This window comes from Ipomoea nil, unplaced genomic scaffold (genome assembly GCF_001879475.1).
Source record: "Ipomoea nil cultivar Tokyo-kokei standard unplaced genomic scaffold, Asagao_1.1 scaffold3321, whole genome shotgun sequence".
In the NCBI taxonomy this organism is placed as follows: domain Eukaryota; kingdom Viridiplantae; phylum Streptophyta; class Magnoliopsida; order Solanales; family Convolvulaceae; genus Ipomoea; species Ipomoea nil.
In genome coordinates, this window is record NW_017619749.1 from 7,085,276 (window position 1) to 7,108,411 (window position 23,136).

The following is a 23,136-nucleotide window of genomic DNA, read 5'->3' on the forward strand; positions in this document are numbered from 1 at the left end:
ATCTGAAATAGAGATTTTCACCATGTATTAGATTCAGAAATTAATGTCCACAAATGAAATGCAAGACATAAAAATGCATACTATGCAGATGGAGCAAAACATACCAAATTGCTTCCCCGTCGGGAGTCACTTCTTGAGAGAGAGAGAGAGAGAGAGAAGGTCAACAAAGAAAAATCGAGAAGGGATGGGAGTTAGAGTGGGTGAGTGAGAAAGGATGGAGAACATTGAAGGAAAAATAAGAAAAGAAAGAGAGAAACGATCAAGGAAGATGGGAAAGAGAAGCAGAAAATTAAGATGAGAAAAGGGGGGATAGAATAAAAAGAAAGAAATTGATAAATATTAGAATGAAAAGGAAAAGAAAAATAGAGTTAAGAGTAGTAGATTATGAGCTGAGCTGAGCTCATAAGCTTTACTGGACAGTAACGTTGAGCTGCTTCAAGTTCAGGATCCTTAGGCCTTGTCAGTGTAAGCTTAGGCTTCCTCTGCACTGATCCAGCCATACCATCCTGAAAAATAGTTCAAATTTTTAAAGAAAACATACTAGAAAAACAATAAAACTTTTAAGCAAGTTATTTTTTTTTACATGTAACATGGAACAATTCATGTGTGGCATTGACATCTGACTTGTACTAGATTCAAACTTCCTCATCATTTCTGCCATTGAAATAAATGGGGCTGCTCGTTCTCGAACATAAATCTGAAATAGAGATTTTCACCATGTATTAGATTCAGAAATTAATGTCCACAAATGAAATGCAAGACATAAAAAAAATGCATACTAACCTTTCAGCTTATCCTCGGATCATAGCTTCATCTCCATCCCTCATCATCATCTGCCATTTCGCTATCAGACTCATCGTCATCATCATCACTTTGAAATCCATCCATCTCAACCTCATCAACAAGATATATATAAGTGGTTTTTAATAAATATCCAATAAAGTATGCAGAACTTTGTCTGACTGAAGCCCGGAAGAATAAAACTTAAATAGTGTTAGGTAAAAAATGCAATTCAAAGAAAAGAAAGTCACATTATCATTATGTAAAACAATAAATCATGCCTGAATATCTCCAACACCTTTGAGAAGCCCCAACAGCAAAGACTTGATACCTTCCTTGTCAATTACCGTGACAACAGTGTCTGCTGCTTTCTTGGCGAGACATTGAACCTCCAATATTTTCAAGGTGAAAGCATGACACATGCTAATTATGCAATGAAAAAAAAATACACAAATCAACATAAGCAATGACTCAAATTTAAATGATGAGAAAGACGAAACCATGTAAATGGCATTACGGCATAAAAATTAGGTTACTACCATATCAGTATAACCCATTGCAGTGAGTAAAGCAGGAAGGATGGAACCCAAGGGGGGTATCAAGACAAGGTCCAGCAACCTCTGCTAAAGCTCCCAAAGCATGAGCATTGAAGGCACTGGATATAAAGTCAAAGATCATTGTGAATAATAAAGAAATACTACTCTATACAAAAAGCTATAAGAAATAGACACAATACTTACGAAAGGGGAAGGTGGACAAGCTTGGGAAGGATATGAGGCAGCACAGCACTGGTCCTGACACTGAAAGAAGCATCCAATACATTTTAAAAATCAGAAAAGGTCCAATACATTTTAAGGTGGACAAGCTTGGGAAGGATATGAGGCAGCACAGCACTGGTCCTGATACTGAAAGAAGCATCCAATACATTTTAAAAATCAGAAAAGGTGCCCAGGCAGATATGTAAGAAAATACACATTTGCAAATGGTTTTCAACCTTAAAATCTGTTTTAAACCATCCACATCAAACATCCATTTTGCATGCAGAAGTGTCGGAACAATCTCATCAATTGCTTGCATTCCAGCGGTCTACACAAGGAACCATAATCAATTCATCATCAAACTAATATTTAAAACACGAAAACTGGTATGTCAACACACCAAGAACTAACTAGTGGTACCATGTAGAGAGTGCTGAATGCCAACCCTGCTGATTCACGAACCTCAGGTCATGCTATAACATCGGAAAATTAGTATGAAATTTTTCAAATGGGAAAACAGAAACAAAACTGCTTCCTTCAATACAAATGATGCTTCGTATCATACATAATAACTTCAATAAGTTGTGAATTAAGTAAGCGTTCTAAGATAATCATTGACGAGACAAATGTTTCATGTTTGACCACATATGAGATTAGACCGAAACAAAAAGATCAAGTTGAGCATTCTCACATGAAAGCACTCTCTACCTAAAGGACAGAAGAAAATTAACTCAATCATGAATAGGGGGAGGAAATGACCCAGCAACCACAACGTCTTCTTCAATAAAAATGTGAAAAATGATACACTTAATAAGGTAAAAAAAAAAAATTGACAATAAATGACCCACCTGTCTAGCTTTCCCCTCTTCAAATTTTTGCCTCTTTATAGCTTGATTTTCTTGAGCAATATTTGGAGTTTCAGATGTAATTTTAATATTTGCATTCCTGTGAATCAATAATTGAAATTAAACATATTACACAGATTCCAGCTCACCAAAATAAAGAGATATAGAACAAAACAAGACAAAAAATATGGGAAGTAAAAGAAAGATATCTACCTTCTTGCACTAGCTGGATTAATGCTTTTCACTTGTGATTGGGTTGCTGACTTCAATGCAGAGGGGTTCCTGATCATACTTACTACTTTTTTTTAGCTGTCTGGTGCCTCTTAGCATCAGTTTGCTGGGCTGTTTTCTGAGAAGTTAATTTTTGATGGCTGAGGGGTGCATGCTCCCATTAAAGAATCTCAGAAGTCAGTGAAACTTAATTGAAGCAAACCAATTTTTATAAACGAAGTTGATATTCACAGAGTGGAAGAAACCATGTACTGAGGACAGCTTCTTACAGGAACCTTGAGAACATATATTACAGCAGAAGCAGAACCACGAACAGTTGACTGCTTGTCACCAGATCCCTGAGAAGTTAGCGAAATGTAATAAGAATCGTAACCCCCAAAACAACAATAGAATACTATGCAGATGGATCAAAACATACCAAATTGGCTTCCCCATCAGGAGTCACTTCTGCCTATAAACAATCCTTATACATGGCTCAAAAGTTAAGGCTTATTATGCAAATTCCAGTGGACTGGTGCCCATATTACAGAATTAAGAATCAGACCAATTGTGAAATCATATATATACATGCATTCAAGATTTATTTCAAAGCATAAAGAACAGAGACAAATTCACAAAGGTAAACACAAAGCTGAAATTAATAAATTAACCATCTCTCCATTAAAAAGCATTTCATATAAATCAGTTAGTAAATAGTGGCTTCACATACCGTGACAGGCTGGTTATACCATTTGTGTGAAAAGAATGAATTACCTGAAAATGCCATGGGAAACATCCATTCCAATTATCGATGGAGAATACTCCACTGCCAGCAAGAAATTCATACCGCCAAGTTATAATAAATCAGGAAATGAAGAAAGAGAATAAATATGACGACAAGAAGGGGAAGAATAATACCTCACACCATGAGAAAGATAAACACGCACAAATGAGAAGGGAGTGTAGATGAGGAAAAGGCATAGAAAGCTTAAAAATAACAACACGAATAAGAGATTGAAAGAGATGGAAGGAGGAGATTAACAAAAAGAAAAATAGAACTTGGAGGATGAGAAGGAAAGGACAAGATAAAAATTAAAGATACATAAATGGGGAAAAAGAAACGAAGAAAAATAAGAATTATGAGAGTAATCAAGGGAAAAAGGGAAGAAAATGTGAGTGAAATGAGAAAGAGAAGAAGAACAAGAACAAGAACAAGAAGAAAAGGAAGACGAGAAAGAGAATGATCATGAGAACAAGAGAAGAAAAAAAGAGCAGCAGTAGACAAATAGAAAAGAGAAGATGAAGGAATATGGAAAATGAAGAATGAGGGTCAAAACGGAGAAAAAGATAAAAATAACACTTTAATGAAAAGAATAAAGAGAAGAAAAATAAGAGGGTGGATGATGATAAGAGATAGAAAGCAAAAAGAAGAGGATAAAAGGAGAAAGAAAAAAGATGAGAGAGTGAGAAAAGGAGTTTGGAGAATAAGAAGGAAAAGAGATGATAATATGGAAAACATGAAGGAAAAAGAAGGAATGAAATAGAGAAACGGATAAGGAAGATGGAAAAGAGAAGAAGAAAATTAAGAAGAGAAAAAGGTTAGAATAAAAAGAAAGAACATGATGAATATTAGAACAAAAAGGAGAAGAAAAGGAGAGTAGAGTAATAGATTAAAAAATGAAATGGGTAGAGAGGCGAAAAGAAGAATAATTAAAACTTTGAAGTAAAAGACAATGAAAAATGAGACAATGAAGAAAAAGAAGAAAAAAAAAAAAAACAAAAGCGAGAGAAAGAGAAAACGATGGTCAAAATGAAAAGAGAGATAAACATGCACAAATGAGAAGGGAAGTTTGATGAGAGATAAAAGGCAGAAAAAAAATAGGACGGAATAAGAGATGGAAGGAGAAGGAGAAGGAAGATGAAGAGAAATAAAAAAAGACGAAGATGATGAGAGTTAAGAAAATTTGGAGAATGAAAAGGAAAAGTGGCAAAAAGAAAAATCAAAGATATATAGAATAATAGAAAGGTAAAAGGAAAAGAAGAAAAAAAAGGAAGAAAATAAGAAAGAGTCGGGATAATGTGAACGAAAAAGAGAAAGAGTGGAAGAAAAAATAGTAGTAGACAAAGAAGAATGAAATGGAAGATAGGTGGAAGAAAGGAAATTTGGGGTGAAATGATGAAAAAGATGGGAAGATTAATAAGGAATGAAATAAAAGAAGATAAAGAAGGAGGATGAGAATAATAATAAAAAGAACTATAAGCGTAATTAAGGGAAAAAAAGTATGAGAATTATTCTAAGAAAGGATGGAGAACATGAAGAAAAAAGAAGAAAGAGAATGAATACGAGGACAAGATGGAGAAAAATAATACCTCACACCATGAGAAAGATAAACATGCACAACTTATAGAGAATTTAGATGAGGACAAGAGGTAGAAAACTGAAAAATAACAAGACAAATAAGAGATGGAAGGAGAAGTAAAGGGAAGATTAATAAAAAGACGAGACTTTGGAGAATGAGAAGGGAAGGAGATGATAAAAATTAATGATAAAAGGGGAAAAGGTGGAAAAATATAAGGGGAAAACAAAAAGAAGAAAAAATATAACGAAAAAAAAAAAAAGAAAAAGAAGAAAGACAGAATAATGCATAATAAAAAAGAGAATGATGAGAAGAAGAAAGGGTAGATAAAAGAAAAATGAAAATAAAAGATAGGTGGAAGAAAAAAGTAGGGTTGAAAAGGATGAATAAATAACAATAAGGAATTAACTAAAAGAAGATAGAGAAAGGTGACGACGATAATAATAGAAAGAGAGAATTATAAAAGTTATGAGAACATGAGAGGAAGGGAAAAGAAGTACGAGAATTATTTTAGGAAAGAATGGAGAACATGAAAGAAAAAGAAGGGAGAATAGAAGAAAATGAGAGGAAGATGAGAAAGAGAAGAAGAAGAAAAGGAAGAAGATAAAGAAGTAAGAAGAAAGAGAATTCATACAAGGACAAGGAGGAGAAAAAGAAAAAAAGAGCAGCAGTAAGTAGATTAAAAAACGGGGAGAAAAAGCAATAAGAAAAATAGGAAGAAAAAGACAAAGAAAAAGAGAAGTTGAAGGAATATGGAAAATGAGCAATAAGTGTCAAAATGGAGAAGATAAACATTACACTTTAATGAAAAGAATAAAGAGAAAAAAGGTAGATGAGGATAAGAGAGAAAACGAATGGAGGAAGATAAAAGGAGAAAGAAGGGTAAGATAAACAAAAAGACGAAAAGAGTGAAAAAAGGAATTTGGAGAATAAGATAAAAATTATATATATATATATATATATATATATATATATATATATATATATATAGAGAGAGAGAGAGAGAGAGAGAGAGAGAGAGAGAGAAAGGGAGAGAGAGAGAGAGAGAGAAGGTCAACCAAGAAAAAACGAGAAGGGATGGGAATTAGAGTTGGAAAGGAAGGATGGAGAACATAAAAATAACACTTTAACGAAAAGAATAAAGAGAACTTGGAGGATGAGAAGTAAAGGACAAGATAAAAATAAAAGATATATAAATGGGGAAAAAGAAACGAAGAAAAAATAAGAATTATGAGAGAGGGAAGAAAATGTGACTGAGATGAGAAAGAGAAGAAAAAGAACAACAAGAAGAACAAGAAGAAAAGGAAGAAGAGAAAGAGTGGGTATAATAAGAAGAAAGAGAATGAATATGAGAACAAGAGAAGAAAAAAAGAGTAACAGTAGAGAAACAGAAAAGAGAAGATGAAGGAATATGGAAAATGAAGAATGAGGGTCAAAACGGAGAAAAAGATAAATATTACACTTCAATGAAAAGAATAAATAGAAAAAAATAAGAAGGTGGATGAGGATAAGAGATAGAAAGTGAAAGGAAGAAGATAAAAGGAGAAAGAAAAAAGATGAGAGAGTGAGAAAAGGAGTTTGGAGAATAAGAAGGAAAAGAGATGATAATATACAGAGAGAGAGAGAGAGAGAGAGAGAGAGAGAGAGAGAGAGAGAGAGAGGTTCAACAAAGAAAAAAACGAGTAGGGCTGGGAATGAGAGTGAGTAAGAAAGAATGGAAAACATGAAGGAATGGATAACGAAGATGAGAAGAAGAAAATTAAGAGGAGAAAAAGGAAGGTTATAATAAAAAGAAAGAACATGATGAATATTAGAATGAAAAGGAGAAGAAAACGAGAGTAGAGTAATAGATTAAGAAATGGGTAGAGAGTCGAAAAGAAGAATAATGAAAATTTTGAAGTAAAAGATAATGAAAAATGAGACGAAGAAGAAAAAGGAAAAAGAAAACGAGAGGAAGAGAAACCAGGGTCAAAATAAAAAGAGAGATAAACATGCACAAATGAGAAGGAAAGTTAGATGAGAGATAAAAAGCAGAAAAATAACAGGACGGAATAAGAGATGGAAAGAGAAAGAAGGGGAAGAGAAATAAAAAAGACGAGGATGATGGGAGTTAAGAAAATTTGGAGATCGAGAAGGAAAAGTGGTGAAAAAAATCAAAGATAAATGGAATAATAAAAGGGGAAAAGGAAAAGAAGAAAAAATAGGAAGAAAATAAGAAAGAGTCAGGATATAGAAGAAAAAGAGAAAGAGGAGAAGAAAAAATAGGAGTAGACAAAGAAGAATGAAATGGAAGATACGTGGAAGGAAGAAAAATAGGTGTGAAATAATGAAAAAGATGGGAAGAATAATAAGAAGATAAAGAAGGAGGATGAGAATAATAATCAAAAGAATTACAAGAGTAATGAATGGAAAAAAAGTATGAACATTATTTTAAGAAAGGACGGAGAACATGAAGACAAAAGAAGAAAGAGAATGAATACGAGGACAAGATGGAGAAAAATAATACCTCACACCATGTGAAAGATAAACATGCACAACTAGAAGGGAATTTAGATGAGGACAAGAGGTAGAAAGCTGAAAAATAACAAGACAAACAAGAGATGGAAGTTGAAGGGAAGGGAAGATTAATAAAAAGACGAAGTTTGGAGAATGAGAAGAAAAGGAGAGGATAAAAATTTAAGATAAAAGGGGAAAAGGTGAAAAAATAGAAGGGGAAAACATAAAGAAGAAAAAGTATAGGAAAATAAGAAAAAAGGACATAGAGAATAATGCGTAATAAAAAAGAGAAAGATGAGAAGAAGAAAGAGTAGATAAAGAAAAATGAAATGGGAAGATATGTGGAAGGAAAAAATAGGGATGAAAAGGATGTATAGATAACAATAAGGAATGAACTAAAAGAAGATAAAGAAAGGTGACGAGGATAACAATAGAAAGAGAATTATAAAAGTTATAGAACATGACAGGAAGGGAAAAGAAGTATGAGAATTATTTTAGGGAAGGATGGAGAACATGAAAGAAAAGAAGGGAAAAAAGAAGAAAAAGAGAGGAAGATAAGAAAGAGAAGAAGAAAATGAAGAAGATAAAGAATTAAGAAGAAAGAGAATTAATACAAGGACAAGGAGGATAAGAAAAAGAGAGCAGCAGTACATTAAAAAATTAAAAAAATGAGGAGAAAGAGCAATAAGAAAAATTGGAAGAAAAGACAAAGAAAAAGAGAAGTTGAAGGAATATGGAAAATGAAGAATGAGTGTCAAATGAAGAGAAAGATAAACATTACACTCTAATGAAAAGAATAAAGAGAATGAAGGTGGATGAGGATAAGAGAGAGAAATATATATATATATATATATATATATATATATAATATATATATATATATATATATATATATATATATATATATATATAGACGGAGATAGAGATAGAGATAGAGATAGAGAGAGAGAGAAGGTCAACAAAGAAAAAACGAGAAGGGATGGAAATTAGAATTGGTGTGTAAGAAAGGATGGAGAACATGAAGGAAAGAGGAAAGAAAGAGAGAAACGATTAAGGAAGATGGAAAGAGAGGAAGAAAATTAAGAACAAAAAAAGGGGGGAATAGAATAAAAAGAAAGAACATGATAAATATTAGAACGTAAAGGAGAAGAAAAAGAGAGTTAGAGTAGTAGATTATGAAATGAGGAGAAAGGCGAAAAGAGGAAGAATGAAAATTTTGAAGTAGAAGACAACGAATAAAACAGACAATGAAGAAAAAGGAAAAAATGACAAAGATAAACACGCACAAATGAGAAGGGAAGTAACATGAGGGATAAAAAGCAGAAAAAATAATTAAAATGAAATTAACACATGGAATAAACAAAAAGCACATGAATACTAAAGCAGTCTCTTAAACTAAGGCAAGATGTATACACTCAGGAAAATAATGCGGTCATTCAAAATGGAGGTACCTTCTTATTTAGAGGGCGAACCTTAAACTTGGGGAATTTTGCCATCATTTCTTCTTCCAACTCAGCTGAGCTCTTAAGTTTTACTGGACGGTAACGTTGAGCTGTTTCAAGTTCAGGTTCCTTGGGCCTTGTCAGTGTAAGCTTAGGATTCTTCTGCACTGATTCCCGCCATACCATCCTGAAAAATAGTTTAAATTTTTAAAGAAAATGTACTAGAAAAATAACAGAACTTTTAAGCTAAGTCATTTGTATTTATATGTGACATGGAACAATTCAAGCGTGGCATTGACGTCTCCCTTGTACTAGATTTGAACTTCTTCATCATTTCTGCCATTGAAATAAATGGGGCTGCTGGTTCTCGAACACAAATCTGAAATAGAAATTTTCACCACGTATTAGATTCAGAAATTAATGTCCATAAATGAAATGCAAGACATAAAAATGCATAATAACCATTTTGTCTTCGGTACGTGTTTCAGCAGTTGAAGTGAACAAGTTGCCGGTAAATTTCCCAGGTCTTGTTTTATGGAGCAAAGTTTGGGATTTGATGCTAAGGATATAAGCAAAACTGAGAACAAATTGAGGAGATCATATTAAAAATATGTGAAAAAATGATATAAAAATTTTTAGTCAATAAATGACTCTCCTGTCTAGCTTCCCCTCTTTAAGTTTTTGCCTCCTTATAGCTTGATTTTATTGAGCAAAATTTAGAATTTCAGATGTAATTTTCATATGTGTTCCTGTGAATCAATAATTGATAAGAAACATATTACACAGATTCCAGCACAACAAATAAAGAGATATAGAACAAAACTAGACAAATATAAAAACTAAAAGAGAGATATCGACCTTCTTGCACTAGCTGGATTAATGCTTTTCACTTGTGATTCAGATTTTGACTTCAATGCAGAGGGGTTTGAGATCATACTTGCTATTGTTTAGCTGTCTGGTGCTTCTTAGCAATTAGCATCAGTTCGTTGGGCTGTTTTGAGAAGTTATTTTTGGTTGCTGAAGGGTGCATGCTCCCGATGAATAATCTCAGCAGTCAGTGAAACTACGTTGGCTTTGTCAATGAAACTTAATTGAGGCAAACCAAAAGTATAAACGAAGTTGATATTCGCAGAGTAGAGCAAACCTTGGACGGAGGACAATTTCTTACAGCATCCCTGGGAAGTTAACGAAATGTAATAAGAATCATAACCCCCAAAACAACAGTAGAATACTATGCAGATGGATCAAAATATACCAAATTGGCTTCCCCGTCAGGAGTCACTTCTTCCTATCAACATGGCTCAAAAGTTAAGGCTCATTATACAAATTCCAGTGCATTAGTGCCCATATTATAGAATTGAGAATCAGACCAATTGTGAAATCCTATATATACAGGCATTCAAGATTTATTTCAAAGCATAAAAGAACAGAAGAGACAACAAAAAGCTGAAAAGGCATACAAGAAAAAAAAAAAGAAAGATAAAAATTAAACATAAGAAAGAAAAGGCACACTCTCAAATCTAAATCAGTGAATACCAGATCCATAGAGAGAAGAGACGAAGCCACCACCAAGGTTGCAACTGAGATTTTCAGTAGTCGTTGGTCGACATAGCCGCTACAAAAAAAACAGGAGACATTAGTAGAGAAAAACTAAATAACATATTATATACAAGCACACAAAGTGAGACAAAAAACAAAAAAAAAAAAAAAGATCAAAATTAAACACAAGAAAGAAAAGGCACTCTCAAACTAAATCATTGAATACCAGATCCATAGAGAGAAGAGACGAAGCCACCACCCAAAGGTTGCAACTGATATCTTCAGTAGCCTTGGTCGACATAGCTGCTACAAAGAAAACAAGAGACTTTAGTAGAGAAAAACTCCATAACATATTATATACAAGAACACAGAGTGAGGGCAAAAAAAAAAAAGATCAAAATTAAACATAAGAAAGAAAACGTACTAGAAAAATTAAAAAACTTTTAAGCAACTTACATGTGACATGGAACAATTCATGCATGGCATTGACTTGTGATTGGGTTGCTGACTTTAATGCAGAGGGGTTCCTGATCATACTTGCTGTTTTTTTTAGCTGTCTGGTGCTTCTTAGCATCAGTTTGTTGGGCTGTTCACTGAGAAGTTATTTTTGGTGGCTGAGGGGTGCATGCTCCCGTTAAATAATCTCAGCAATCAGTGAAACTACGTTGGCTTTGTCAGTGAAACTTAATTGAGACAAACCAATTGTATAAACAAAGTTGATATTCACAGAGTGGAGCAAACCTTGAAGTGAGGACAGCTTCTTACACAACTGACTGCTTGTCACTAGATCCCTGAGAAGTTAGCGAAATGTAATAAGAATCATAACGCCCAAAACAACAGTAGAATACTATGCAGATGGAGCAAAACATACCAAATTGCTTCCCCGCCGGGCGTCACTTCTTGAGAGAGAGAGAAGGTCAACAAAGAAAAATCGAGAAGGGATGGGAATTAGAGTGGGTGAGTGAGAAAGGATGGAGAACATGAAGGAAAAAGAAGAAAAGAAAGAGAGAAACGTATAAGGAAGACGGGAAAGAGAAGAAGAAAATTAAGATGAGAAAAGGGGGGATAGAATAAAAAGAAAGAAATTGATAAATATTAGAAAGAAAAGGAAAAGAAAAATAGAGTTAGAGTAGTAGATTATGAGCTGAGCTGAGCTGAGCTCATAAGCTTTATTGGACAGTAACGTTGACTCGTTGAGCTGCTTCACGTTCAGGATCCTTAGGCCTTGTCAGTGTAAGCTTAGGCTTCCTCTGCACTGATCCAGTCATACCATCCTGAAAAATAGTTCAAATTTTTAAAGAAAACATACTAGAAAAACAATAAAACTTTTAAGCAAGTTATTTTTTTTTACATGTAACATGGAACAATTCATGTGTGGCATTGACATCTGACTTGTACTAGATTCAAACTTCCTCATCATTTCTGCCATTCAAATAAATGGGGCTGCTCGTTCTCGAACATAAATCTAAAATAGAGATTTTCACCATGTATTAGATTCAGAAATTAATGTCCACAAATGAAATGCAAGACATAAAAAAATGCATACTAACCTTTCAGCTTATCCTCGGATCATAGCTTCATCTCCATCCCTCATCATCATCTGCCATTTCGCTATCAGACTCATCGTCATCATCATCACTTTGAAATCCATCCATCTCAACCTCATCTTTAGCTTCCTCTGCCTTTGCAGCTTCTGAAGATTTAGAAGGTAGAAAATGATATCAAACATTAAGAGAATAATCGAATATACCATCTAAAGTGCAAATATAATCATTCTTGGAAGAATTTCTATGCTATAATTATTGAATATTAGAAAATTTGGTATACAAATGAAGAGATTCTATAAATTTATATTTTAAGTTCACAAACAAAAGATAAGCAGGAATACCTGGAGGAACATAGGAAGCACAGGTTGAAGAGCTTTCTGGGGGCAAAAACCAGGTATTAGAACCTAACACAGATCTTACCAATCCTAGTTGTGAGTGCACTTAGTTTACCACGGGCAAGAGCAGCACTTGATCGAACAGTCCTGCAAACAACTTGCATAGCATGAGCTAGGAATATACATCGTAGTACCGAACCAAACATACTAAATGAGTCTCAAGATGAACCGAAAAACCATAAGTATTAGAATCTAACCTTAACCTTGTATTATCCTGCAAACACTTAACAAATGTCGTTTGAAGCTGGGGAAGAAATATCCTCACGAATTCCAACATCTGAAGCCTGCTGCCCATATCACCACAATATTAGATTTTGAAAGTTAAAACCAAAGAAAAAAAAAAGCATAAGAAGAAGTATGTCACCTGTAAAGCAGATAAAAGATCACTAACCAAAGGATCAATCGTAGTTGTGAGTGCACTTAGTTTACCAAGGGCAAGAGCAACACTTGATCGAACAGTCCAGCAAACAACTTGCATAGCATGAGCTAGGAATATTCCTACATCGTAGTACCGAACCGAACAGAATAAACGAGTCTCAAAAAGAACTGAAAACCATAAGTATTAAAAGCTAACCTTGTAATATCCTGCAAACACTAAACAAATGTTGTTTGAAGCTGGGGAAGAAAAGGCTTTAGGGCCAACCCACCCTTCCATATTATGATGCTCAAAGTTGAGAGAATTGAACTTTTAACTTGCCATGGGAATCTGTCCCCTATTATACGAATGAACGACCTACACCTAATAACAATTCATGAACAAGCAAAATCTAGAATGGCGTTACACTGGTGACCCAAAGGTTCAGACAAGTAGAGGACTGTTTTATAGTTGATACACTAATAAAGGGCATAGTTCACTGCATACACTAGAATGGCGTTACACTGGTGACCCAAAGGTTCAGACAAGTAGAGGACTGTTTTATAGTTGATACACTAATAAAGGGCATAGTTCACTGCATACATATATAGGCAACGTAATGTCTACATATAGCTTATTTTGTTGGTTGCAATCCTTTTAATAGTCTCAGTTAAAACTAGCAATGTGTAGAACTATAGTAACAGCTAATACCCTGTGATCGGAATGACAAACTCCTTTAATGCTTGATCACTTGTCACTTCAATTAACTCTCCAAGGCCCAAAGCTGCTTGCTCTCTTAATTTAGAAGATCCACTTATAAGACCCCCTACAGATAATAGAGGAAATTCACATTACCATGCAATCAAAGCTCAACAATCTTGCATTCTTAATACTTGTGGCCAATGCTTGAAATAATGGTATACAAATGAAGAGATTCTTCCAATGTAAACTTTAAGTTCACAAACAAAAGATAAGCAGGAATACCTGGAAGAAAATAGGAAGCACAGGTTGCAGAGATTTCCGGAGGCAAAAACCAGGTATTAGAACTGGTCCTCCCTGCATGTTTGCAAATCAACAGGAAGCATAAACAATAAACAGATTGTACCACCATTTGGAGTAAAATGCACACTCCTTTACCTTTTTATTCCTACGTTCTTTATCCCTGGAAGTTGATACTGCATCAGAACCAACTTTATATACAAAGGAAGAACTTCTCTAGGAACTGATCTTATCACACTAGACGATGCTCCCTAAGCAACCTGTAAAAGAGCATGGCAAGATAAACTAGTACATTGAAGTGCAGTGTATAAATGTCATGCAATGAATCAAAATAATACCATCACGGTAGCTGAATCTGAATCAGGGTGGATATCACATTTGGAGCCTCATCAACAAGATATAGATCACTGGTTTTGGATAAATATCCAATTAAGCATGCAGAACTTTGTATGATTGAAGCCTGGAAGAATAAAACTTAAATAGTGGATAAGATCACATAATCAGAAAACAATATGTAAAACAATAAATCATGTCTGAATATCAGTATAGCCCATTGCAGTGAGTAAAGCATGAAGGATGGTACCAAGGTGGACATCAAGACCAGGTCCAGCAACCTCTGCTAAAGCTCCCAAAGCATGTGCATTGAAGGCACTGGATATAAAGCACTCTCATGTGAAAACACTCTCTATCTAAAGTTCAGAAGCAAACTGAATCATGAATAGGGGGGAGGAAATGACCCAGCAATCACAATGTCTTCTTCAATACTATGACATGAACACTCAATCCATCTTCTATACGCGTAAAATCGAAAGAAATTCTAGAGATTCAAAGTCTCAAACAGAAGCAGGCATAATCCTAGAAAAATAGTTTAAATTTTTAAAGAAAATCTACTAGAAAAATAATGGAACTTTTAAGCAAGTTATTTGTATTTATAAGTGACATGGAACAATTCAAGCGTGGCATTGACATCTCCCTTGTACTAGATTCGAACTTCTTCATCATTTCTGCCATTGAAATAAATGGGGCTGCTGGTTCTCGAACATGAATCTGAAATAGAAATTTTCACCACGTATTAGATTCAGAAATTAATGTCCATAAATGAAATGCAAGACATAAAAATGCATACTAACCTTTCTGTCTTCTGTACGTGTTTCAGCAGTTGAAGTGAACAAGTTGCAGGTAAATTTCCTAGGTCTTGTTTTATGAAGCAAAGATTGGGGTCTGATGCTAAGGATATAAGCAAAACTGAGAACAAATTGAGGAGATCATAATAAAAATATGTGAAAAATGATACACTTAATTAAGGTAAAAAATTTTAGTCAATAAATGACCACCTGTCGAGCTTTCCCCTCCCTTCAAGTTTTTGCCTCCTTATAGCTTGATTTTATTGAGCAAAATTTGGAGTTTCAGATGTAATAATTTTCATATGTGTTCCTGTGAATCAAGAATTGATAAGAAACATATTACACAGATTCCAGAACAACAAATAAAGAGATATAGAACAAAACTAGACAAATATGGAACTCCATAACATATTATATACAAGCACACAGAGTGAGGGAGTGAGGGAAAAAAAAAAGGATCAAAATTAAACATAAGAAAGAAAAGGCACACTCTCAAATCTAAATCAGTGAATACCAGATCCATAGTGAGAAGAGACGAAGCCACCACCATGGTTGCAAATTTCTCACATCCTGGCTTGTTAAAGGCTTCAATGGAAGCATCACGATCCTCCCCACCAGTATTTCCGTCAATCCGTCAATATTGATTATTGATGACCACGGTACATTAAGTAGTCTTCTAAAATGTCTAAAATTCTGGTCTGCATTACAAGATAAGAGGAAATTGATCGGTCAATACCACGGCACAAAAGTTTATAAAAGGGAACAATAATACGGAGCATCATTTATAGATCTGAAGACCTGTGAAAATGTTAACACCCTTGAACGCGTGTCCTTTAGTTTTGGAAGCAGCTTATCCAGAAGAACCATTTTGCCTACAATAAATAAAGGAAAGCAACAGCTTTATCAATCAACTGTAAGATCAACAGTCTACCCAAATATAGATACATTGAAACATTACCAGCATTCTCTATCAGATGCTCTCCCCGTAGTATAAGGAGGTCCAGGTTCAGCACCTTGAAACAGATATGGATGATTGCAGCATTTCGGCAGTTGCATGGCTAAATTTAGAAGATGCTTTCGCTCTCCACCAGAATTAACAACTTCTAGATCTTTTTGCAACAAAGCTTTATAATATTGCTTCTGCATCTGGGACATACCAACCTTGAGGATAGTTTCCTTCTTGGGAGGAAGACCTTTCTCAACATCAGACTTCAGTCTCCTGAGAAGAAACTGGTTGAAGGACCTTATTTGGACAAGTCAAAACAAATGAAGAGATTCTTTCAATGTAAAATTTAAGTTCACAAACAAAAGTAAGCAGGAACACCTGGAGGAAAAAAGGAAGCACAGGTTGAAGAGCTTTCCGGAGGCAAAAACCAGGTATTAGAACTGGTCCTCCCTGCATGTTTGAATACATCACGAACCAACTTTATATACAAAGGAAGAACTCCTTTAGGAACTGAACTTATCACACTAGACAATGCTTCCCAAGCAATCTGTAAAGGAGCACAGTAAGTTAAACAAGTACATTGAAGTGCATTGTATTAAATATTAATGTCATGCAATGAATCAAAATAATACCGTCACGGTAGCTGAATCTGAATCACTCTAAGTATGCAGAACTTTGTCTGATTAAATCCTAGAAGAAAAAAACTTAAATAGTGTTAGCTAAAGAATGCAATACACAGAAAGAAAGTCACATTATCATTATGTAAAACAATAAATCATGCCTGAATATCTCCAACTCCTTTAAGAACCTCCGACAGCAAAAACTCGATACCTTCCTCATCATTTACAGTGACAACAGTTTCTGCTGCTTTCTTGGCGAGACTTTCAATCTCCTATATTTCAAGAAAAAAGCATTACAAATGCAAATTATGCAACGGCTCAAATTTACAAATGAAATTATACAATGACTCAAATTTAAATGATGTGAACGAGGAAACCAAGTAAATGGCATTATGGGCATAAATTAGGTTCCTACCATATCAGTATAGCCCATTGCAGTGAGTAAAGCAGGTCCAGCAACCTCTGCTAAAGCTCCCAAAGCATGTGCATTGAGGCACTGGATATAAAACCAAAGATCTTTGGAAATAATAAAGAAAACACTATAAGAAACAGACACAATACTTACGAAAGAGGAATATGGACACAAGCTTGGGAAGGATATGGAGGCAGCACAGCACTGGTCCTGACACTGAAAGAAGCATCCAATACATTTTAAAAATCAGAAAAGGTGCCCAGCCAGAAATGTGAGAAATAACATATTTGCAAACGATTTTCAACCTTAAAATCTGTTTCAAATCATCCAGAGCAGTATCAGAGATTTGATCGTCAACAAGAGCATGCAGAAGTGTCGGAACAATCTCATCAATTTCTTGCACTCCAGCAGTTACACAAGGAACCATCATCAATTCATCATCAAACTAATATTCACACACCAAGAACTAACTAGTGGTACCTTGTAGAGAGTGCTGAATGCCAACCCTGCCGATTCACGAACCTCAGGTCATGCTATAACATCAGAAAATCAGTAAGAAATTTTTAATACAGGAAAGCAGAAACAAAATTGCTTCCTTCAATACAAGTAAACAAACAATCTCAAACCTATCACAAAGTGCTGTCCGAATGATAGGGATAAGCTTGTGCATGAAACTCAGCAACTGGCTCTTCCCAGCACTTGCCATCACTTCACTTAAACCAATGCAAACACCCTGAAATCAAGTTCCATTACATTAAAGGCTTTGGTAGATTTGAAGAATTCAACAAATAGTGAATAAGAGAAAGAAAGAAGAAGGTGCAATCAGTTGAAGAACAAATCAGGAATACCTGGAGGGAAATAGGAAGCATAGGTTGAAGAGCTTTCCGGAGGCAAAAACCAGGTATTAGAACTGGTCCTCCCAGCATGTTTGTATACATCACGAACCAACTTTATTTACGAAGGAAGAACTCCTTTAGGAACTGAACTTATAACACTAGACAATGCTTCCCAAGCAATCTGTAAGATAAACCACTAAATTGAAGTGCATTGTAATAATGCAATGAATCCAAATAGTGTTAGCTAAAGAATACAATACAAAGAAAGAAAGTCACCATTATCATTATGTAAAGCAATAAATCATGCCTGAATATCTCCAACTCCATTAAGAACCTCCGACAGCAAAATCTCGATATCTTTCTCATCAATTACAGTGACAACAGTTTCTGCTGCTTTCTTGGCAAGACTTTGAACCTCCTATATTTTATTGTGAACGAGGAAACCAAGTAAATGGTATTATGGCATAAAAATTAGGTTCCTACCATATCAGTATAGCCCAAATCACGGTTTGTTCCTAACATACTTTTGTGAGACCTTATCCAAATCAGGGTTTGTTTCAAGAATCTTCTGGGCAAGCTTGTTTGCATATTAGTCTACATCGGGCTCGGCTGCAGATTTAGGGGAAATAAACTGTTTTAGAGATCAGAGTATATTTCATTATAGACACATGCACAGTAAAGCTCTAATGGCATTTCACCTCCTCACAAGAAAAGGATGGTCGCAACACTGTCTCAGTCTGAGTAGCAACTCAAGAATGTTTGCAAAGTTGTGAAGAACACTACCTCCCTTCCTTGTCCTTTGTTTCCTTTGTTCTCCTAAGCATTAATGGCCTAAGAATTGCCTTGATCAGTTTCAATGCTCTCTGATCACCATTCTCATAAGGTCTCTGTATTAACTTATTCCACCTAAAAGATAGCAAACATTTAAGTAATTCAGTTAAACTTATTAGCATGTACATACAGTTAGTAATACAGAAAACATACCATGCGTTTAGGGTTTAGGGTTTAGGCCTAAGAATTGCCTTGATCAGTTTCAATGCTCTCTGATCACCATTCTCATAAGGTCTCTGTATTAACTTATTCCACCTAAAAGATAGCAAACATTTAAGTAATTCAGTTAAACTTATTAGCATGTATATATACAGTTAGTAATATAGAAAACATGCCATGCCCAATTGCACCATGGCTCAACATGCAAGAAACACAGAAGGCTGTAAAGATCTTGCAAATTATTCTGCAGCAATTAGTGAGGACATCATTAACATAAATCAGATTTCTATCAAATGAGACGGTCTCATGAAAGCCGGAAATATGATAAATGGGAACTTAGATGAGGAAACATACCTGAAGTGGAATACCAGTGAGACACCACCTGCAATGTGCAGACAATGTGAATGCAGCCCTAGCACTCACAGTTCTCCAGGATTTTATGGTGAGTGCTTCATCCAGTACAATTCGATGCCAATCAACTTCATGGAATATGCTACTCTCCGCATCCTAAATCACAGTTAAAAACTGGTTAATGCACATAGAACCAAATGAACAGAATAAAAGCCTCATTTTTTAGGAAATATGATAAATGGGAACTTAGATGAGGAAACATACCTGAAGTGGAATACCAGTGAGACACCACCTGCAATGTGCAGACAATGTGAATGCAGCCCTAGCACTCACAGTTCTCCAGGATTTTATGGTGACTGCTTCATCCAGTACAATTCGATGCCAATCAACTTCATGGAATATGCTACTCTCCGCATCCTAAATCACAATTAAAAACTGGTTAATGCACATAGAACCAAATGAACAGAATAAATACACTTTCAAGCTCATGGGAAAAACATTGATACTGATCTGAAAAAGGCTGGATTACTTACAGCCTTATATGCAGCAGTTAGAAGACAATAGGTTGTCAAGACCACATCTGTTTCTACTATCACTCTAGGGTCATTACTTCTTTCCCCACCATAATGAACAAAAACAGAAATGCTATCTGGCTTTGAATGGGCTTCAAGTTCATCCTGTTATGAGAATTATAATCAATATCAGACACATTTTCATATTGACATTAAGCAAGAAAGGGGCTACAGACTAATAAACTCACCTTCCATTGACCAAGTAATGCCATAGGACGAACAATGAAGTGCCAAACCTTCCATTGACCAAGTAATGCCATAGGACGAACAATGAAGTGCCACACCTTCCATTGACCAAGTAATGCCATAGGACAAACAATGAGAGTGCCACCTTTAATCCTTCTGTTTCTAGAATGCTGAGTAATAGGCTCCTAAGCAAGTTCTTGCTTATCAGGAATACCCTTGCCCGGCCTAGCAAGTATTAGAGCAATTGTCATTACAGTTTACCCCAGGCCCATAGGACAAACAATGAGAGTGCCACCTTTAATCCTTCTGTTCCTAGAATGCTGAGTAATAGGCTCCTCAGCAAGTTCTTGATTATCAGGGATACCCTTGCCCGGCCTAGCAAGTATTAGAGCAATTGTCATTACAGTTTACCCCAGGCCCATAGCATCTTCTAAGATCTGCAACAACAACAAAAACCAGGACATCAAGATATTAAATTGGAGTAACAAAATAAAACTCACTGTTTCCAATGCAGAAGGAAATTCTGCAGGTGCTTCACCAGAGAAAATGTTCACACTCCTTCACGAACCAACTTTATATACGAAGGAAGAACTCCTTTAGGAACTGAACTTATCGCACTAAACAATGCTTCCCAAGCAATCTGTAAAGGAGCACGGTAAGATAAACCAGTACATTGAAGTGCATTGTATTAATGTCATGCAATGAATCAAAATAATACCATCACGGTAGCTGAATCTGAATCACTTTAAGTATGCAGAACTTTGTCTGATTAAATCCTGGAAGAATAAAACTTAAATAGTGTTAGCTAGAGAATGCAATACAAAGAAAGAAAGTCACATTATCATTATGTAAAACAATAAATCATGCCTGAATATCTCCAACTCCTTTAAGAACCTCCGACAGCAAAAACTCGATACCTTCCTCATCAATTACAGTGACAACAGTTTCTGCTGCTTTCTTGGCGAGACTTTGAACCTCCTATATTTTCAAGGTAAAAGCATTACAAATGCAAATTATGCAACGGCTCAAATTTACAAATGAAATTAAGCAATGACTCAAATTTAAATGATGTGAAAGAGGAAACCAGGTAAATGGCATTATGGGCATAAAAATTTAGGTTCCTACCATATCAGTATAGCCCATTGCAGTGAGTAAAGCAGGTCCAGCAACCTCTGCTAAAGCTCCCAAAGCATGTGCATTGAAGGCACTGGATATAAAACCAAAGATCTTTGGAAATACTAAAGAAATACTAGTATACAAAACGCTATAAGAAACAGACACAATACTTACTAAAGAGGAATGTGGACACAAGCTTGGGAAGGATGTGAGGCAGCACAGCACTGGTCCTGACACTGAAAGAAGCATCCAATACATTTTAAAAATCAGAAAAGGAGCCGAGGCAGAAATGTAAGAAAATACACATTTGCAAACGGTTTTCAACCTTAAAATCTGCTTCAAACCATCCAGTGCAATATCAGAGATTTGATCGTCATCAAGAGCGTGCAGAAGTGTCGGAACAATCTCATCAATTGCTTGCATTCCAGCAGTGTCAGAAATGTAAGAAAATACACATTTGCAAACGGTTTTCAACCTTAAAATCTGCTTCAAACCATCCAGTGCAATATCAGAGATTTGATCGTCATCAAGAGCGTGCAGAAGTGTCGGAACAATCTCATCAATTGCTTGCATTCCAGCAGTCTACACAAGGAACCATCATCAATTCATCATCAAACTAATATTCACACACCAAGAACTAACTAGTGGTACCTTGTAGAGAGAGTTGAATGCCAACCCTGCTGATTCACGAACCTCAGGTTATGCTATAAGCGCCTATAACATCAGAAAATCAGTAAGAAATTTTTCATACAGGAAAGCAGAAACAAAATTGCTTCCTTCAATACAAGTAAACAATCTCAAACCTATCACAAAGTGCTGTCCGAATGGTAGGGATAAGCTTGTCCATGAAACTCAGCAACTGGCTCTTCCCAGCACTTGCCATCACTTCACTTAAACCAATGCAAATACCCTGAAATCAAGTTCCATTACATTAAAGGCTTTAGTAGATTTGAAGAATTCAACCAATGGTGAGAATAAGAGAAAGAAGAAGATACCACTCCAGAGTGCAATCAGTCGGACAACAAAGCAGGAATACCTGGAGGGAAATAGGAAGCACGCACAGGTTGAAGAGCTTTACGGAAGCAAAAACCAGGCATTAGAAATTTAGAATTGGTCCTCCCTGCATGTTTGTATACATCACGAACCAACTTTATATACGAAGGAAGAACTCCTTTAGGAACTGAACTTATAACACTAGACAATGCTTCCCAAGCAATCTGTAAAGGAGCACGGTAAGATAAACCAGTAAATTAAAGTGCATTGTATTAATGTCATGCAATGAATCAAAATAATACCGAATCTGAATCACTTAGTAAAATAATCAGGGTGGATATCACATTTGGAGCCCCATCAACAAGATATAGATCACTGGTTTTGAATAAATATCCAATTAAGTACGCAGAACATTGTCTGATTGAAGCCTGGAAGAATAAAACTTAAATAGTGTTAGCTAAAAACTGGAATACAAAGAAAAGAAAAGCACATTAGCATTATGCAAAACAATAAATCATGCCTGAATATCTCCAACTCCTTTGAGAAGCTCCGACAGTATTTCATTCGATACCTTCCTCATCAATTACAGTGACAACAGTTTCTGCTGCTTTCTTGGCGAGACTTTGAACCTCAGATATTTTCAAGGTGAAAGCATGACACATGCAAATTATGCAATGAAAAAAAATAACACAAATCAACTTAGAAACCAAGTAAATGGCATTATGGCATAAAAATTAGGTTCCTACCATATCAGTATAGCCTATTGCAGTGAGTAAAGCAGGAAGGATGGTACTAAGGGGGGCATCAAGACCAGGTCCAGCAACCTCTGCTAAAGCTCCCAAGGCATGTGCATTGAAGGCGCTGGATATAAAACCAAAGATCATTGTGAATAATAAAGAAATACTACTCTATAAAAAAAAAGCTATAAGAAATAGTCACAATACTTACGAAAGGGGAAGGTAGACAAGCTTGGGAAGGATATGAGGCAGGCAGCACAGCACTGGTCCTGCTCACTGAAAGAAGCATCCAATACATTTTAAAAATCAGAAAAGGTGCCCAGGCAGAAATGTAAGAAAATACACATTTGCAAATGGTTTCCAACCTAGAAATATGTTTTAAACCATCCAAGAGCAGTATCAGAGGTTTGATCTTCCTCCAGAGCATGCAGAAGTGTAGGAACAATCTCATCAATTGCTTGCATTCCAGCAGTCTACACAAGGAACCATCATCAATTCATCATCAAACTAATATTCACACACCAAGAACT

The 23,136-nt window shown here is 35.5% G+C and overlaps 2 protein-coding genes and 3 long non-coding RNA genes across 6 annotated transcripts; all 5 read right to left on the bottom strand.

Moving 5' to 3' along the window:
• Positions 1 to 359: 359 nt before the first annotated feature.
• On the bottom strand, positions 360 to 15,457 carry LOC109170446 (protein TPX2-like). 2 transcript variants are annotated; one of them, XM_019319571.1, is made up of 7 exons: positions 15,362 to 15,457; positions 15,058 to 15,157; positions 14,854 to 14,968; positions 14,692 to 14,770; positions 8,898 to 9,031; positions 584 to 697; positions 360 to 506 (listed from the first exon to the last, which is right to left on the bottom strand). In XM_019319571.1, exons 4-7 carry the CDS (start codon positions 14,732 to 14,734, stop codon positions 369 to 371), a joined length of 429 nt encoding a protein of 142 aa, XP_019175116.1. In that variant the 5' UTR covers positions 14,735 to 14,770; positions 14,854 to 14,968; positions 15,058 to 15,157; positions 15,362 to 15,457; the 3' UTR covers positions 360 to 368. The 2 variants fall into 2 exon arrangements, 1 of the variants encoding a protein (XP_019175116.1); XR_002052433.1 differs by lacking the exons at positions 8,898 to 9,031; positions 14,692 to 14,770; positions 14,854 to 14,968; positions 15,058 to 15,157; positions 15,362 to 15,457 and adding an exon at positions 784 to 821.
• LOC109170453 lies at positions 1,397 to 1,799 on the bottom strand. The gene is made up of 3 exons (XR_002052440.1): positions 1,775 to 1,799; positions 1,517 to 1,580; positions 1,397 to 1,435 (listed from the first exon to the last, which is right to left on the bottom strand). It is a non-coding gene; the product is annotated as an uncharacterized LOC109170453 (long non-coding RNA).
• Positions 12,978 to 13,771, bottom strand: LOC109170449. The gene is made up of 3 exons (XR_002052436.1): positions 13,709 to 13,771; positions 13,436 to 13,550; positions 12,978 to 13,102 (listed from the first exon to the last, which is right to left on the bottom strand). It is a non-coding gene; the product is annotated as an uncharacterized LOC109170449 (long non-coding RNA).
• Positions 13,123 to 13,361, bottom strand: LOC109170454. The gene is made up of 2 exons (XR_002052441.1): positions 13,328 to 13,361; positions 13,123 to 13,232 (listed from the first exon to the last, which is right to left on the bottom strand). It is a non-coding gene; the product is annotated as an uncharacterized LOC109170454 (long non-coding RNA).
• Positions 15,458 to 17,779: 2,322 nt separating the features above from the next.
• On the bottom strand, positions 17,780 to 20,161 carry LOC109169862 (putative SWI/SNF-related matrix-associated actin-dependent regulator of chromatin subfamily A member 3-like 3). Its single transcript, XM_019318749.1, has 10 exons — positions 20,042 to 20,161; positions 19,811 to 19,930; positions 19,536 to 19,679; positions 19,006 to 19,158; positions 18,828 to 18,895; positions 18,684 to 18,747; positions 18,445 to 18,503; positions 18,145 to 18,196; positions 17,969 to 18,079; positions 17,780 to 17,842 (listed from the first exon to the last, which is right to left on the bottom strand). Exons 1-10 carry the CDS (start codon positions 20,159 to 20,161, stop codon positions 17,780 to 17,782), a joined length of 954 nt encoding a protein of 317 aa, XP_019174294.1.
• Positions 20,162 to 23,136: the final 2,975 nt, after the last annotated feature.